General features: G+C 33.4%; 3 protein-coding genes across 7 annotated transcripts; 2 read left to right on the top strand and 1 right to left on the bottom strand.

The window, feature by feature from the left end:
* Window positions 1-108: 108 nt before the first annotated feature.
* LOC116340221 (CSC1-like protein 1) lies at window positions 109-7,824 on the top strand. 5 transcript variants are annotated; one of them, XM_031766579.1, is made up of 5 exons: window positions 109-591; window positions 3,505-4,291; window positions 4,378-5,882; window positions 5,999-6,067; window positions 6,173-7,824. In XM_031766579.1, exons 2-5 carry the CDS (start codon window positions 3,701-3,703, stop codon window positions 6,447-6,449), a joined length of 2,442 nt encoding a protein of 813 aa, XP_031622439.1. In that variant the 5' UTR covers window positions 109-591; window positions 3,505-3,700; the 3' UTR covers window positions 6,450-7,824. The 5 variants fall into 5 exon arrangements, with proteins under 5 accessions (XP_031622439.1, XP_031622440.1, XP_031622442.1 ...); XM_031766580.1 differs by lacking the exon at window positions 109-591 and adding an exon at window positions 931-1,781; XM_031766582.1 differs by lacking the exon at window positions 109-591 and adding an exon at window positions 1,789-1,807.
* A 1,312-nt stretch (window positions 7,825-9,136) lies between these two features.
* Window positions 9,137-10,159, bottom strand: LOC116340224 (6-pyruvoyl tetrahydrobiopterin synthase). Its single transcript, XM_031766591.1, has 4 exons — window positions 9,875-10,159; window positions 9,724-9,803; window positions 9,507-9,652; window positions 9,137-9,406 (listed from the first exon to the last, which is right to left on the bottom strand). The coding sequence occupies exons 1-4, from the start codon at window positions 9,937-9,939 to the stop codon at window positions 9,221-9,223; spliced, it is 477 nt and encodes a 158-aa protein (XP_031622451.1). The 5' UTR covers window positions 9,940-10,159; the 3' UTR covers window positions 9,137-9,220.
* Window positions 10,160-10,797: 638 nt separating this feature from the next.
* Window positions 10,798-15,392, top strand: LOC116340318 (CD109 antigen-like; the record flags this gene model as incomplete). Its single annotated transcript, XM_031766754.1, has 8 exons — window positions 10,798-11,926; window positions 12,109-12,240; window positions 12,904-13,407; window positions 13,489-13,686; window positions 13,754-13,854; window positions 13,923-14,460; window positions 14,545-14,723; window positions 14,798-15,392. Coding segments are annotated over exons 1-8 (2,802 nt in total), but the record flags the coding sequence as incomplete, so codon positions are not given.
* Window positions 15,393-15,397: the final 5 nt, after the last annotated feature.

The following is a 15,397-nucleotide window of genomic DNA, read 5'->3' as shown; positions in this document are numbered from 1 at the left end:
CTGTAAACACAAATGTATGTTGTATCAGTGTTGGCGATATAAACGTCATAAGTATAGTTTCTTCCATGACATTTTCACATGAATATAGCGTTTAGTGTTGTAACTACATCGCACCAATATAATACTCTAATAAAAATCTATCTCTGTCTGAGTCATTGTTTTATTTTTCTTCTATTATTTATGAAGTAGCCAAATCTATAGAGTATTATTATTGTTTGTTGAACAATTGTAGTTCAACATTATCGAAATTACACTCACTCACTCACTCAATTCGATCGTTTGCAATTTATATAGTGATTATTTGTGTGAGATATACGTGAATTTAAATCGGTTTGTTGAATATAAACCATTTTTGATATACAGTGAGCATTTATGAAAAAAAAAAAACAATAAGACTGTAGACAGAGAAAGAAATCAACCAAAGTCATTTTAACTGTATACACCTTTAAAAAAACGTAAAATAGAAGAATAACAGGGAGAAAAAGAGAAAAAGAAGAAAACACTAATTTCTCTACATATTAGATCCATGACGTCGACACACCAAATCGCATTATTACACAGTTCATTCTATTCGATTGCTACGAATGCATGGTGAGTGAAGGCGTTTGTTTGTGCAAAACAATTTTTTTTCTTTCGTTTTTCGTTTTTTGACAACATTCTACATGAAAACAATGAAATGAATGAAATTTCATGTTTGAAATTTTATGTGTGATTCGATTTGTTTTGATCGTTTTAAGTTTGACATTTTCATTCTGTATTGTATCATATGTAAGTAATATTTTATGTGATAAATCAAACTATGCGACATCAATATCACCAACAACAACAATCGTATTAACAAGTTGGAAACAAAAACAGTCCAAATAGACAAAGTATTTTATAAAGTTTTTATCGTCGTGTCTCGGTCGCAAGTGATAATTATATTTTTATCTTAAATCGAAAAAATGTGTATTATGTGAATATATTCGTGTGAAATATTCGTTTGACAATCATTTTTAACGATAATTGATTTATGGGGTGGCCATAAATAAAACAAACCAAAACAAAAACGAGAAAGAGCGGGATAGAGAGAAAGAGCATGCAATTGAAAAAATCATTACCGTGCTGCTTCGAATGAATTTTTCACCGCTGTGCATGCAGATGAATTTCCATTTAAACGGAAAAATAAATTACACAAACATTAAGGAGTCGTGCATTTCATGGGCAATTTTAATTGCAACAGAAAGAAAAACACACATATTCACATGCACACATAAATATAGAGGGAAAACGATACAGACCAGTCAAACTAAATAAACATCGAACTAATTTTGATATTTAAAAAAAAATTCACCCAAACAAGCATATAGTTTCGGCGGATGAAAAAAGTTTTTTTTCCATTATTATGAGTTCAGAGGGCAAATGTCGGAGATTTGTTTTTTTATTCTTTCTGCTGATGTATATTTTAAACTGTGTCAAGTGCGTGGCATAGATTTTCCAGACGGTGATTTATTTAAATAATGAGGAAATACACTTGGTGCATGATTCGAATTTACATGAAAAATTCACATATATTGCAATAAATAAATCAGAAAATAGAGAAAAACAAAAGAACTAAGCCAAAAGAACGAACAACAGATTTTTAAATCGAATTTTCCTTGAATTCAAATTATATAGTGTGCGCTCGACAACAAACCGTTTTAAAGTTTTTTTTTTATAAATATATTTTGAGTGTGTGCATGACTGACGGTTGTCGTCGCCATTTACGGCACATACCGCCATCGTCATCACAATTCAACAAGGTAAAGAAAAAGAAAAGCAAATATCGGTACGACACAAGACAAACATATTTTCTCTTATTCAATATTTTTTGTTTTTTTTGGAACACACAATATGCAAATGTATATTCACGAAAAAAAATAACACAAGTTCGCAAAAAAAAAACCGATCGCTTGTAAAACAGTGTTTTTTCTGCTTCTTCTTCGTTCATTTCTTTGCAAATCGAACAGAAAACGGTTTCGCATACACTCACTCACGCATCGACTTTTACAATACGGTGGAATATGAAAACAAATTAATAATTTATAATTATGAGATAAATTGAGTACACAGTACTTTATCACGGTAGCAAAAGTAATAAAAAATACGAATTATAGCTTTGATGTTTGTTTGTGATAACTGTTTTTTATTTATGATGGGTCGAAAATCTATATTGGCTTGATTTTTTTTTTATCGAATATCAATGAAAAAAGATTAACTCTTCAAATCGCATTCTGTCGTTTTTGTAATTGAATTAAAAGTGTTTAGTGTGCGTTTGAAATAATGACGCGTTTGAGTCAACAATATTTTTATTTTCAATTGTCGTTGTTGTTGTCGTCTGTTTGAATGCATCCCGTAACAATTGTATCCGTTGAGTCATTGCATGTGCTTGAATTAAAACCAGCAGATTGTCGTAACTCATTATTTTGTTTAGTGCAGTAGTAAATTAATCAAATCCAATCATTTTGTTTCACTCTGTTTTCTTCATCTTGCATCTTGCTTCCTCTACAATGAAAATGTTTCGTGCGATGCGTGTGCGGCTTGTTAATGGTGTTGCAGATGCAAGTCATCGATATACACATATAATGCAAACAACAAATCAAAACCGATTATCTCACTTTTTTCACGCTTTCAATGTATTCAATTTTCATTCCAAATACGAGAAAGAATTATAGCTACAATGTTCAGTGAAATGCCAGTAATTTTTCGTCGTGATTGGTGTAGCTTAATTTAAATTGCAATCAAACCCAAAGAGTATCGATTTCACGACATTGTATATTCAAGCAAAAAATAAAAGTAATAATAAGTACCGTCGTCGTCTGTTCTCTTCTAAAGGGAGAAAACATTTTATTAAAATAGACAGAATGAAAGGGATAGAGAGCAATCAAAAGAGATAGAGAGAGCGTGAGTAAGTTATTTGAATCGAGTCTCAAATCGGATTTTAAATGAATCGATGATTTCACGAAAAAAAAGAAATGACTTCAAGTTATATTCATATACATCTTAATATGTCAAGTGATTTATTGGCTTTTTTTAACTAATCTACGTGCTATTAAGTTTTATTTTATTTTCTACATGCATTCAGGCGATTCAAAATACGCTATTTACACTCAAAGTGAACGTTCAAAATTCCATGAAGCACATGTCACTTCCACGACATATTTTTATTTTTTAAATTTGTTATTACCACACAACTGCAGAATTTCAAATTAGCAAGAGGCGTATGTATTCATACGTATTCGTTTCCATGTGGAAGTTCAGTGAGATATCACATTTTTTTGTGCATTTATATGTGTAAATTTTTTCACTAACGATCAAAACAATAACAACCAGAACACAGTCTATTATCTCGCGTTCGTTCCAATTCCTGATACCGTTACATTCTTTTCGTTGGCAAAACATTTTTTTGACTGTAACCGATAAAAAAAACGAATTTTTCCATAATTATTGTACTGACTGAATTTAATATTTTATCTCTATTTTCAGATATTAGTTTATATTTTTCACCATCACGGAGATTGATCGATCAGCGAATGCCGGAATTTGTTTGCAAAAGTATTTAAAGAAAAAGTATTTAATTAATTGTGTGAATCTACGTTAAGTATCGTTCGACCGATCTTGTAGTGTGATAAATAGTTCAGCTTTAGCAACTAAGACTGCAGAAGATCAAAAATCAAATAAAATGAGTGGTATACGTTTTGATAATGGAAGCATCTCGGAAGCATGCATGATTCGCACAAATACACGCATCATCACCAATTTATATGAGGGAATTCCAGAAACATTATTGCTTAACGTAATCGGTTGGTTGATTTTGATATTGTTGTTTTCGGTGTTGCGACAACAAGCATGGGACTATGGCCGATTGGCATTGGTCAGCACGAATGGTGACAATAAACGATGGACGCAAATATTTTATGCACCAACGAGTGATGAAGGTGGCGGCGGATCAAATAAAAGGAACGGCAGTGTAAATCACAATGCGACAAACGGTAGCACAGCAACGATAAATAGCACAGCCAGCAATGGCACATCATCGGCCGGACCGAGCGGCATGGATATGACGAGCGGTAGCAGTAGTACGTCAATTCATGAAACAATTCAACGTAGTTCCAGCCAAAATACACACATTCACAAACAACAATCAATCGATCGGGCATTTCTATCGTGGCTTCCGGCCACAATACGATTGACTCGAGATCAAATTCTTGATCACAGCGGACCGGATGCGGTTCATTATTTAAGTTTTCAACAGCATTTAATGTGTCTTATGGTAAGTTTGATCCAACCAAAAAAAAAATGACACTCTTAAAAACAAACAAACAAAAATGTGTTGCATTTATTCTTTTCTTTGTTTAGGGAATCATCACGTTGGTGTCTTTGGTCATTATTCTGCCGGTGAATTGTACGGGAACATTGGCTGGTGATATTTGGTCATTTGGTCATTCGACAATTTCAAATCTGGAAGCCGATTCTCTGCTACTGTGGGTGCATGTATTCATTGCAATTGCTTATGTACCATTGGTGGTGCTAATAATGCGTCGTACATCTGGTCGAAATGCATTCAAAACGGCTGCATCACGTACCGTTATGATAACAGATTTATCGAAAAGTGATCGATGCAAAAACAAAGAAGAAATTTTAAATTATTTCCAAGAGCTATTTCCCGATATAAAAATCGATGCATTCGAATTGGCATACAATATATCACGATACACTGAAGTGTGTAAAGAATTTGAACGCGTATCAGATGCACGAATTTATTGTGAAATGCATAAGAATCATCGGCCAGTGCGGGCAATGCCACGTTTATGTTCATGTCAAACGGTCGATGGTTTAGAATATTACAAAGATATGGAAGAACGTTTACGCGGTGAAGTGGCCAGATTGAGAGCGCATGCAATGAATGAACCGGTCGGTATTATCTTTTTAACGGTGAACACAACAGATGTTGCAAAACGTATTATTGGACAATTTAAGGGCATCAGCAATAAAGACTGGAATTTAAGCTATGCACCATCACCGGCCGACATTTTTTGGGAGAATTTGAATATACCGGCACATAAATGGTATATCAAATGGACCATTGTCAATTTGATTTTGTTTTCGTTTTTATTCTTTTTAACAACGCCCGTGCTTATTGTCAATTTATTCGATAAAATTACAACGAAAACAAAAAAAAATATGGACACAATTAGCCCATTGATATCGGAATTTTTACCAACATTGTTACTTTGGACATTGGCCGCTCTGTTGCCGGTTGTTGTAACATTTTCCGATAAATGGCTATCACATTGGACCCGCTCCAAACAAAATTATTCAATCATGACAAAAACATTTATCTACTTGCTGTTTATGATTTTGATTTTACCATCAATGGGTATGACCAGTGCTCAAGCGTTTGTTGAATGGACGATTCAACACAATGCGAACGATACATATCATTGGGAATGTATATTTTTACCCGATAAAGGTGCATTTTTCGTAAATTATATCATAACAGCTGCATTTATTGGAACAGCATTGGAGCTACTACGATTTCCTGAGCTCATTGTTTATATGTATCAATTGTGTGTGGCCAAATCACGGGCCGAAACATCACACATTCGAAAATCAATTCTTATCGAATTTCCGTTTGGCATTCATTATGCATGGACGGTGCTGGTTTTTACAATGTCAACCATTTACAGTGTTATTTGTCCCTTGATTATGCCATTTGCAATGATTTATATTGTTTTAAAGCATTATGGTGATCGACACAATTTATACTTTGCATATGGACCAAGTAATATGATTAGCCAGAGCGGAGGTCGTATTCATTCAACAGCTGTTACCATGACAAAATGTTCGGTGGTTTTATTGCTGTAAGTTGATTTCTTAGAATAAACGAACAAAAAAAAAAACGATCACACTAAAATTCAACGAATTTCAGTGTTTTGCACAAAAATGTTCGAATTAATTGGATTTTTTTTTGTTTCAGTGTAATTTTGGCTGGCTTGTCATCGGTGCGTGGTGGCCGAGTAGATGCACGTACCATTGTCTTAGTTATGTAAGTTCATTAAATATGAAATGAGTAATTTGTTCACACACACCTCAGAAACCATGACTAATCTATCTTTTTGTTTCTCTCAATTTATTGACACAAACCATGCAGTGCCTTATGTGTAACATTAACCCTGTTCACATTTATGTCGCCAATTAAGAAGTGTACAACGCGACGACCAAATATTCATGAAATTGATGGGCCAGCACCGGTGTACGTGGCACCGGTGTTACGCAATAGGCGCTTAGAATTAGCAATTAAACAACATCAAACACCGACACATGCCAGCTTTGGTTCAGATGAAGTCGACATCGATGATATTATAATAAACAATATGGGCGAGGATTCGCCAATACGAGGCAATCGAGTTCGCAACATTCATACGTAATTTCATATATGTAGACATAAAATATATAATTGTACACTAGCATTCATGCATCGAGATTAATAATAATAATGATAATAATCGACGCGCCGTGTAGGTCCCTCCACCCTCCCAGCAAAAAGCTAAACTTACATTTTAATTTAAAGAATGTTTTAAGGGAAAATTAACATAGTGATAACTTATGAGACAACATTTTCGTTTATTGCAGAATGTGTTGTGTCCGAAAAAGAACCGAAAATAATTTGCTACACAATCGTCTTTGATACTGATTTTTTACATGTATATCATAGTGTATTAAATTATTACTTTTTTTTATTTGTTTTCTGTGTTGGTTGATTATGTATGTTTTTCAATAGGAATTGAAAAAAAACACATCCACATTTATTGCTGATAATGCCTTATAAATTTATCCTGAATCTCGACTCAATTCCTCTCTACTTAAAAAAAAGGATGTTACGTTCCCCACTGAAAATTAAAAAAAAAAATAGAAAAAATATATATTGATAGAAACACGTGTAAATAATTTTTGCAAATATTGCAGCGATAGCAGCTAATATATATAGTTTTGTATAATATCTATGGGTAAAGAAAAGCATACCATTTTTGTAAGGTCGGAGACTGTACCCACTAATAAAGGAGTGAAAAAAACGATGAATAAATGTTTTCAGCAGATGCATGTCTCCATTTTTGCATTCATACACAATCTCCGGTCGAAAAAATGGTTAAAAAGACAGACCCTTCACCCATAGTCGTGTACATTGAGTTATTTTAATTTAGATGCAGATTTTTTTTCGTCACCGTTTGTTTAATGTTTAATTTATTTCACACGGCGATTAAACAATCAAATCTAATTTATTTATTGACTTGCCGAATAATTTATGAACATGAAAAAAGACACCAACACATACACGAAAAAAAGAGAAAAACTCGTAATGCATGTTATTAAAATATGTATATAACTATTTATCAATTATTCAAATCTCGTGTCCAAATACAATACACCCCATAGTACATAGTCCGCACTTTTCCTACCACATTTATTTTCATTTCATTTTAAAAAAATACTTAATTAAAACCACATACACGAGAGTGCAAACATTTGCAAAATCTTAACATTTATAAAGTATTTAGTTGAATCAATTAAATAAAAAAAAAATGGAGATCGAAAACGGTGCAATGTTTTGAAACATGAAAATTCCAGTAATTTAAATAATTAGTAATAAAATAATCCACCGCATTTTCAAATTTTTGCACAAGACTTAAGCAAAAAATTAAAAATGATGAAAATAAAAAAAAATAATTTTGAAGGAAAATCCAAAAAAGTGCGGGCTAATGTAGTAAACAATGTAGTGAATAAGAGCACGCAAAAAAAAAAAAATGCAATATGATATGTCCATATTGGTGGTCACTACTTTCCATTCTCGTTCAACTGGCTGAGCTGAGAAAATAAAATATCCACATGTAGGTTCAGGGACCGGGTCGCATATAGAATTATTTATACTTTGAATAAACGCAGACGCAACATATCCGTCGCTGTTCGCTTTGTGCTGCGCTCAATAAATACAATGCGTGCGTCACTCGATGGTCACATGCACACACGAACGTGTATTCGCATGCTTCATACATAGCGAACAGCGATGGATATGTTGCGTCTGCGTTTATACTTTGTATACATAGCTGGGCAGACTGAAAAATCCAGGGGGGATTGGGGGGGTAATTTTCTCAAAAACTCCTAGAAAAATAGGAAAATTTCATCTATGATCCAAAAACCCTAGCAAAATGAGAAAAATTCTATCCAAAATCATGAATTTTGTAAAGGGGTAACGCAAAAATTTGATGATTTTGTAAAGGGGCAACGCCAAAATTTGATGTCTCAGGAGGGGGTAATCCCTCCTCCCCCCTCCCCCCTGTCTGCACAGCTAGGTTTGTATAATTATGCTGCCTGCGTTTTTTATGCTAGTATAAAATTATACGCAACCCGGTCCCTGTGTAGGTTTTAAAATGCGATCGAGCAAATATTTGACATCAGCTCAACGCGCATAATATATTTCTTTTTTTGTTTGTATGTTACTGTCGATATTTTTTTTTAAAAATGCTCGAAAATTGACTAGATGACGATGGATGCAATTTGTCTAAAATTTTCTTTAAATATCCATTTCAAATCGATATTGAACACGATCATTAGATCAACGAAATTGAAATTTCAAAGTAATTGAAAAAATTAATCGAAATATTAAAAACGATCTGACTAAACTAATTGTAAATAGAAGCAATCGCAAATACACATTCAATACTAAGAATCTATCGAATTGAAATAGCGCTTCGCTTTACTAATACCTATGAACTGAATTTTAGTTGATTCAATGAAAAGTTTTTTTCTTTGTGTTTCCTTTCTCATCACTCGGATTTTGAAATTTTATTTATATATTGAATTTGAATTATTTTTATAAAAACAATAACCTATTTAATACTTTTACATAGAAAAAATGTTATACGACTTTTTGCACCGTATAAACCAGTGTATTATAAGTAGTATTGTTGTATTATTATTATTTTCGTCAAAAATGAAATTCGATGGCCTGAAGTAAGAAGCAAAAATGTACCCTGTGTTATAATAACCTTTTTTTGTAAATTATTTTTCTGTAATAAATGGAAAAGCCTAAATAAAATGGAATAACTTCTAATGAAAATGTGTTTTGTTGACGGGACCCTTTATTGATGATACCGGAATCTTAAGGAATTTGTCATTTTAGGTGTGGATTTATTTGTAGTAATTAGTCAGAATCCGATGAGACGCCGCTTGGTACCTTTGAATTGCCATTGTTAAAGACTCGTCCACGATAAATAACACTATTTTTATCGGTTTCGTAAACTTTCACCTCGTACAACAATTCCGGGCGATGCATACGTTTTGTTAAATTTTGCCAAATAAATACGGCAACGTTTTCAGTTGTGCTTGGCTGCGTTGATAAAAAATAAAATTCAGTATGAAAATTACTTTTATGTTCCTTTTCTTGTTTAAAAAAAAAAACAGATTTGATTCTTTACAATGTGCATTACCTGAACTTTAAAGAATTCAATGTCTTTGTCCAAATTCTTATGGTCTAATGGTTTCATTATTGCTTGTTCCATGTGCTCCTTCAATTCATTTATGTTCATAACCATGCCGGTTTTTCTGTCAACAACTCCACGTATGGTAACTTCAACTAGTTTTTTTTTTATTTAAATAAATAAGATGCAATGAGAAATAAATGGCAATCAATTTTATAAAGCACACCTGTGTAATTGTGACCATGTCCATTAATGTGATTGCATTTCCCGTAAACCACTTGATTTTCTTCATCGGTCAAATCTTTGCTGTAATCAAATGTTGACTTGAGTACATTGTTTTCATGTATGCATGTCAATCTAATTGTTTGTGATATTACCTGTGCAAGCGATGACATGCGCTAAAAGTTTCTTTTCGTGTAAGATATGCGATTGGCAGAGACATTTTAAAAGTATACTCTTCGTAGAATATTGATAAATTAGAATGTAGCGTGATCACTCTTGTCAAAATTAAATAGAAACACCTCGTAGACTAGATAAAAACAATTCAATGGAAATGTATTTTATTTTTAAGCAAAAAAAAATTCCGATCGCGTACAGAAAATGGTGTTTATGAATAGATAACAATGTAAAGAGACAAAGACAACTGGAAGCTAACAAGTGTTTGCATTTATCTTAAGTGTCATGTTGTTTCTCTACAAACAGCGACCATATGAGAAAGCATCAATATGAACTAGCATTCACACGCACGCACACACAGCCACACACACACACACATATATATATATATGTGTTATATATATACAAAATGTCACACACAAATACTAAAAAAGACGATTTAAAAAAAATGTTGTTGCAATTTCAAAAGTTTTTTCGTTATCATATCTCATATCACCGAGCTCAGACACGATTTATTTTGAATGTGATTCGGTAATTTCATCAAATTTGCTAAAGTTTCAATGTGTCATTTGAAATGGATTTTTCATTTTTTATTTTAAAATATCGAATATTCACTATATGGATGTAAATGAATGAGAGATCATTTGGTCAATGGAAGACGTCTATTTTTGCTATTGGAATGTTTATTTTTTAATTCCATAGAATTGGCATGTTATTTCGTTTGAATAATTTTCCGCCTCAATTATATTTACAGATTAAATATACCCAAGGTCATGGTCATTGCATCTAATTAATGCGAAAAAAAATGATTGAAACGCAGAAATTCCCTTATACATACACACGCATACCAGCACACGCAATAAATTTGACATTTCGTTTCGTATTCTATACTAGAAAGTAGACGAATTGTCACACTGACATATTGTTTACATATTTCCCAAGTCTCTATTTGAATTGTTCTATTCCCAGTGACCGAAAAATGATGTAGAAAAAAAATCATGATTGCGACGTCATATCCATTTAGTACGTTTGAATCTTCAACACGGAATGTTTATTCCGCCGTCGATTCGATACGCAAAGTACGTATAACACAAAATCGGATTTCAGTGTAAATCAATAAGTGGCGTTAGACAGTCGCAAAGTTATTTCTTTTCCCCTTCTCAGAGCAGAGCTGAAGGAATATTCATTTTTACATTGAATGACATCATCCGTTAACGATTTTAGTGCAAATTGAGCATTAAATAACAAAACAAAAACAAATCGAATGATAGAATTTCAAAACGATGCGAAATAAATAAATACACAAAATTCATTTATTTATTATTGTAGTGGAATTTGATTGATAAATAACAACAAACATTACCGCTATTTTATCATAACACCTTGAATTAGATATTGTTGACACAGGGTTTAAGTTGTGCATTCAATTTTTGAAAGAAATTTAGAAAAGAGCCGGGATAGTGACATTTATCTGAACAATGGATAACGAAGTGGAAATAATTGAGCCAGTTGAACGTAGTGTAGATTTGCGAAGCATTGACACAACAGACTTCATGCAAACTGATGCCAACGATGCAGAACGATGTGCTGAAAAGTTTTTCTATACAATCATTGCGCCGAAAAAGATTCGTGGAAATTCCAACTATACATTTAATTTAAGCATTCACGATGCAAAATGTGAATTTGATGAGCCAGTTGTGGTCCGTGTATCGATCGAAGATGAAAATGATGAAAATGGCTATAAGATTCATCGTGATGTTACAATGCAACCAAATACAACCGAATTTGTGTCGATTCCAATTGGTGATCTGTCACCCGAAGCAGACTATAAACTCGTTGTGAAAGGCATTACTGGTGTTACTCTAGAACGTGAAGTAGAGCTGGATCTTCAAACTCAAACGCATACAATTCTCATTCAAACGGACAAAGCCATTTACAAACCAAATGACTGCATCAAATTCCGAGTTTTGGTTCTAAATTCGGAGCTAAAGGCAGCCACAATCGATCAAAATGAACTGATTATTTCATTCAATGTAAGTATTTAGCGTTTTATTTACGCTTTCTCGGCGGTGGCCACAAAGAAAATTTATTCATTGTAATAAGTATTCACGTAACAATCCGTGTGATGTCATTCATGTCAATGCTATAGCAATAAAAATCTATGAGTAATTTTTGATATATTATGATTGTTATCGTTCACATTTCACCCGATAAGGACCCATGCCGTAATATTATGAAAAAATGGAATGGAGTAAACACAATAAATGGTGTTTTTTCGAGCGAATTTCAACTGTCAGACGTACCAAATTTCGGTGAATGGAAAATCACAGCTGCCATTGGCGATCAGGTTTGTTTGTTTTTCTTCGCTTATTTGCATCGAAATCACATCATTTTTCGCTACAATATTGCGTACATTCATAAAATCACGCTAATGTCAAATTAATTGTGATGATTCATCATTGATGAACAAACTTTTTTAAAAAAAAGATACGAGAAATATAGTTCAGAACATTTTTATATTCAAGTTTGCATGAGTAAGGTGAAACTTTTTTTTGTACACATTGTCATTATTTGCTTTCAATGTTCACTTGAACATTTAAATTTGATGTCGATATATAGTTAAAATTGATATTTTGCTGGAATTGCGAAAACTTTTAACTATCTCTATATGATGACATTCCATTCGTTTGATATATTTGTTTTTCGAAATCGATGTCTTTGAAAATGAATTCATTGTTTTTTTTTTTCAAGCCAAACATACACCATACGAATGTCAACAAGAAATATTTTCAGTAAAATCATAAACTAAATGCGAATTCAAAAGCACAAATCTGTTTTTGTGAGTTTTCAAAGCGATGGAAATGCACAAATGAAACGAGATTGTTGTTTAAATATTATCGATTCTCCCGGCGGATTTTCGTTTATATTTTATGCAAATTATGATTGACATAACATAGTTAAGTTGAATACCAGTTGAAACTTAGTCCAAACAAAACTTTCAACTCCTTAGGTGAAAATAGCTGTAATCGAGGTGGCCGAATATGTATTGCCGAAGTTCGAGACATTAATTGAGTCGTCGGACAGTTTTACCATTACCGATGAAAAGGTTCGAGCAGTGATCCGTGCAAAATATACACATGGTAAACCGTTGAGAGGATTGGCAACAGTCACAGTCACCGAAGACGACCCATTTGGAAATTATTACATTCGAAAGCCACAATCGAAAAAAAATAAACAAGATGATGACGACAATAATTTGGTGAAAAAGTCATTCAATATCGATGGCGAAGAAACCATTGAATTTGACATAAAAAATGAATTGAAATTTGACTTAACCGAAAAGGATAAATGGCTTGATGTGAAAAACTATAAAATCAAAGTTGAAGTAACCGAAGGCCTAACTGGATTGACACAAACCACCGATAAAACGATCAAAATTCACAAGAACACCTATCAAATTACCACTGATCTTCATACCAATGGACCGAAACGGGACACTCCGTGTGACATTAATGTATGAATTTATATTCAATTATGAACATATTCGATGCAAATTAAAATATTAATATTTTTTTCAAATTTATTGAATGTATAGATTTCTGTACGAAAAGCCGATGGCACTGTACTCAAATTCATCGATCCGAATAAAAAGAAGATCACAGTGATCAGAGAACGATTTTATACAAACGTTGATGAAAGCACCACAGACGAAAGTGTCCATGAATTGGATGAGACGGGTGATGCATATTTTGCAATGGATGTTGAGAAAAATGAATCTAGCTTCTCAATAAAGGTAAGGGCCGAGGATTGACTTGAACATTTCGGATTTTTGTGTTCATTTTCAATCAATTTTCGATCAGGTGAAATATGCTGGCCAGGAAACAGATTTGGGAATGTTCTATAGTACATCGTTCACTGTGGCCGATCGAATCAGTTTGCGTGCAAAAGTCTTAACGGAACAGTGAGTTGAAAATGCTTAAAATTTGCTTTAACTTCTGATTGGCAAATGTTTTCGAATTTTACTTTCAGATGCTCCATCAATAAACCACTCGAGGTCGAGGTCATGTCACACTATCCGTTTTCGTCTTATACTTATCTAATTGTTTGTCGTGGAAAAATTCTTGAAACAAAGACCGTTGTGCCGGCCTTCACGGACACCGATGCCAGTGAATATACGCATCGATTCACATTCATACCCACTTTTGATTATGCACCACAGGCTCAAATTATTGTTTACTGTGTGAGAGATAATGCAATTGTTAGTGCCACACAGACAGCTGACTTGTACGACGATTTTAAAAATTTCATCGATTTGGATGTTGCACCAAATACCGCTAAACCTGGTCAAATCGTTGATATTAATGTCAAAAGTAATCCAAATTCATATATCGGTTTGCTTGGCATCGATAAGAGTGTAATGCTTTTACGTGGCGGAAATGATTTGGCCCGTGATGGAATCTGGAACGAATTGGAATTATTCAGTTCAGAAGTGAAGCGACGAAGCTATATTTATGAAAACAAAAAAACACGAAATTGCTATTATTCAAATGCATGGGAAGACTTTTCAGTAAGTACATGCACATTTTCATTTGTTTTTGGTTTTGTTGCTTGAATTAATTCATAAATAAAATCAATCATTATTTTTCTGCAGAAAGCCAATTTAATCACGCTTACAAATACTCTTGAGCCAATTCCAATTCGACTCTATTGCAAAATGATGGCATGTGATGTTCGTTCATCATGTTTTTCAGAACCAGAAGGTGGCAATAAACCAATAATTCGCCAAGATTTCCCAGAAACATGGATATGGGATTCAATTGCGGATAAAAGGTGATTTACAATATTTTCATAAAATGTTAACCGTTTTGAAGGAATTGTATTAATTTTATGGTCTCCTGTTTCAGTTTCAATGGATCGCTAAGTCTCAAGCGAAAAGTTCCTGATTCTTTAACAACGTGGGTGTTAACCGGTTTTTCAATCTGTCCAATCAATGGTTTGGCATTAACGAAAAAACCATCGGAACTATGTGTTCAACAGCCCTTCCATGTTTCGCTTAATTTACCATTTTCAGTGAAGCGTGGTGAAGTTCTAACGGTTCCGTGCTCAATTTTCAATTATTTACCAAATCAAATTGAAACCGAAATCATTTTCGAAAATGAGCACAATGAATTTGAGTTTGTGGATGCAAGTGTCGATGATAAAATCTATCCAGAAATTAGAAAACAAACATCTCGCAAAAAGAAACTGACCATTCTTTCTGATGATGCGATGAACGCATTCTTCACCATTCGTCCGACCAAAGTTGGTGTGATTTCGTTGAAAGTGTCAGCCATATCTGAAACAGCAAGTGATTGCCTGATCAAGACACTGAATGTTGAGTGTGAGGGTGTGCCACAATTCGTGAATAAGGCCGTATTTGTGGATTTACGTGAAAAATCTCAAATCGAACCAATCGATGTGGCAATCGAAATTCCAAAAACTGCACTGCCCGATTCAACGCGCAT

This window comes from Contarinia nasturtii, unplaced genomic scaffold (genome assembly GCF_009176525.2).
Source record: "Contarinia nasturtii isolate CC-2019 unplaced genomic scaffold, AAFC_CNas_1.1 Cnas_scaffold_630, whole genome shotgun sequence".
NCBI lineage: Eukaryota > Metazoa > Arthropoda > Insecta > Diptera > Cecidomyiidae > Contarinia > Contarinia nasturtii.
This window is presented reverse-complemented; position numbering and strand designations above follow the sequence as displayed.